General features: G+C 41.6%; 1 protein-coding gene across 1 annotated transcript; it reads right to left on the bottom strand.

Annotated features, from left to right (window-relative positions):
* Positions 1–1,215: 1,215 nt before the first annotated feature.
* LRRC18 (leucine rich repeat containing 18) lies at positions 1,216–1,992 on the bottom strand. The gene has a single exon (XM_010133356.1). The coding sequence runs from the start codon at positions 1,990–1,992 to the stop codon at positions 1,216–1,218; it is 777 nt and encodes a 258-aa protein (XP_010131658.1).
* Between the last annotated feature and the right edge of the window lie 314 nt (positions 1,993–2,306).

Below are 2,306 nucleotides of genomic sequence, written 5' to 3'. Positions count from 1 at the left end.
CAGGCTCTACTGCAGCCATTTAAAAAATGATAATGAGTTGTTACTGGAAACTGAGTACTTTGCCCCTGGCATTTTATTCTTCATTTGAATATACTTAAATGTTTGCCATCACCATATGTTACTACGGTTGCAGCCAGTACCTCTTCTCATGTCATGCTTGACTGCTTTTATAATCTGCTCATTGCTTGTACCTGTATATTGCTATTTACAGGCTGTCAGCACTCTCTGCCCTAGGGATGTGATTTGAGCAAGTGAATCTGCATGCTCAGGTGCACACAAGTGCATGCGCATGTGTGAACAGAAAACTAATAGTACTGTGGGAACAGTAGATCCGATTCATCGATTCACCAGCTGACTCTTGGACGATGGAAGAGGGTGACTCTTAGTCACCACTTAAGTGATATGCTCGGGACCCCTAAAAAGAACAATTTTTTCTCTACCCCTTCTCCCTTCTGTACTTTTCTTGGAGGGAGACTCAGAGGCTGACAAAACAAGTGTAGGTGGTGGTGCTAATTGTGTCATCCAAGTTAGAGATCACTGCACCCAGGTATAGCACCCAAAATGCCAGAGAACTTGCTATGGAGAGTCTAGCCCTTGATGGCAAACAGAATCACTGGTTGTTTAGCTCTAAGCATTATTTTTGCACTGCTTAGTTACTCCTTAGCATAATATTTGCGTCTTACGCCTCTGCTGAACTGGAATGGGCTCATGGTTCCTACCCTGACAGTGCCTATCTGAAATTCTTTGAGGAATTGTAAATTCCACTAGCAGCAGAAGGTTTCCAGGTCTCTTCCTTCTCCTTCAAATGGTATTTACTGAAAGTAGTTTAACTCTGTCTCTACCCTATGAAAATGAACAGAACTAATGTTTGGGGCCCAGTGGTGGGAGTAGAATTACTAGAAAAAACTATCTTTTTGAAGATTCCTTCACTGGACACATGCACACGAAAGACCAAAAATACCCCAAACAAATCCAGTCATGGAGAACATGTTGTAGGAACAGGCTCAGATGGAAATAGTTGTTTTCTCAAATGCACCCTTTCCCAAATACACATCTACTTCAGTTATTTTGTATTTCATTTTAGAGACCACACAGATCTGCTGCTTCTAAAACTAAGTAGAAGAGAACTGCGGGAAAAGGGAGGAGGAAGGATGTAATTTTATTAGCTTGGACTAGATTCTACAGGACATGGTCTGCAGAGTGCCTTCGTATATTTCAGGGTTGTTTGCCTCTTAATCTCCATTCTTCTTGGTTATCCTTTGCAGAGGAATTGGGTGTAAGGAGTAATGGGAAACTTGGCTTCTTTGAAGGGCTAGGTGCCACGTTCTTTAACCCGTCCAGCTTGTCTGTCTCATCCTGACACATCTCCAGGCAGGAAGAGCACAGGTTTTTCTCTGGTACTAAGTAAAGCTTTTCTGTGCGTTTAATGGAGTCAGCATGCTCTTCTTGCTGTGTTGAATCTGGGAAAGGGTTTCTTTCTGCATTCAGTTTCTTGAGCTTGGGAAGCCTTTTCACACTGTTTGGGATGATGGTCAAGTTGTTGTCAAAAAGACCTATCTCCCTAAGTTCCTTCAGGGCCCCAAGAGTGGTGGGAACACTGTCAAGACAATTCAAGCCAAGGTTGAGAATACGCAGGTTCTTGAGGAGGTTCAACTCTTGTGGCAGATTTTTGGTGGTCAGCTTGTTGTTGCATACATTCAGGTAGAAAAGGTTCTGAAGAGTACCTATTGCCTTGGGCAGCTCCTCAAGCTGATTACTATGCAGGTCCAGCCAGCGCAGATTCTGGAACTTCTGGATGCTGCTTGGAATCTTTTTTAACATGTTTCTGCTCAAATCAAGTTCATCCACATCATCCAGTTTCAGAATACACTGAGGAAAGCTGGTGATACCCATGTGGCTTAAGTCAAGACGGCGCCCTCCATCAAAAGATATCCGGATGGAATTTTTGGCAATTTTCAAGGTGATCTTCTTTCCTTTTTGACCTTTTGCCATCTCTCCACTGAGAGACAGACATACATACCAGACTCTGTGGATAAAGCATAGGAACTCCAGTAAAGCCTTTGAAAGCAGTGGCTGTTAATCCCTAATTAAAAAACAATGTAATTACATAGATATAAATTAACATGTGACTGCTGTACTCTTCAGAAGTTGTTTTTTTTTTTTAAGGTTAGAACTTTTCAACCCTGAAGCTACAACTCTGAAAGTTCTTCCTAAAAGTATCTTAAGTAGGTGATATTCTAATAATTTACAATATTACTTATTACTTTACAACACCTGTATTGCAATACCCAGTGACATTACAAGTG

This window comes from Buceros rhinoceros, unplaced genomic scaffold (assembly GCF_000710305.1).
Source record: "Buceros rhinoceros silvestris isolate BGI_N320 unplaced genomic scaffold, ASM71030v1 scaffold14353, whole genome shotgun sequence".
Classification (NCBI taxonomy): domain Eukaryota; kingdom Metazoa; phylum Chordata; class Aves; order Bucerotiformes; family Bucerotidae; genus Buceros; species Buceros rhinoceros.
This window is presented reverse-complemented; position numbering and strand designations above follow the sequence as displayed.

What these genes read in the sequence shown, in the direction of transcription:
- LRRC18 (XM_010133356.1), bottom strand. Translation starts at nt 1,992, where the DNA reads ATGGCAAAAGGTCAAAAAGGAAAGAAGATCACCTTGAAAATTGCCAAA.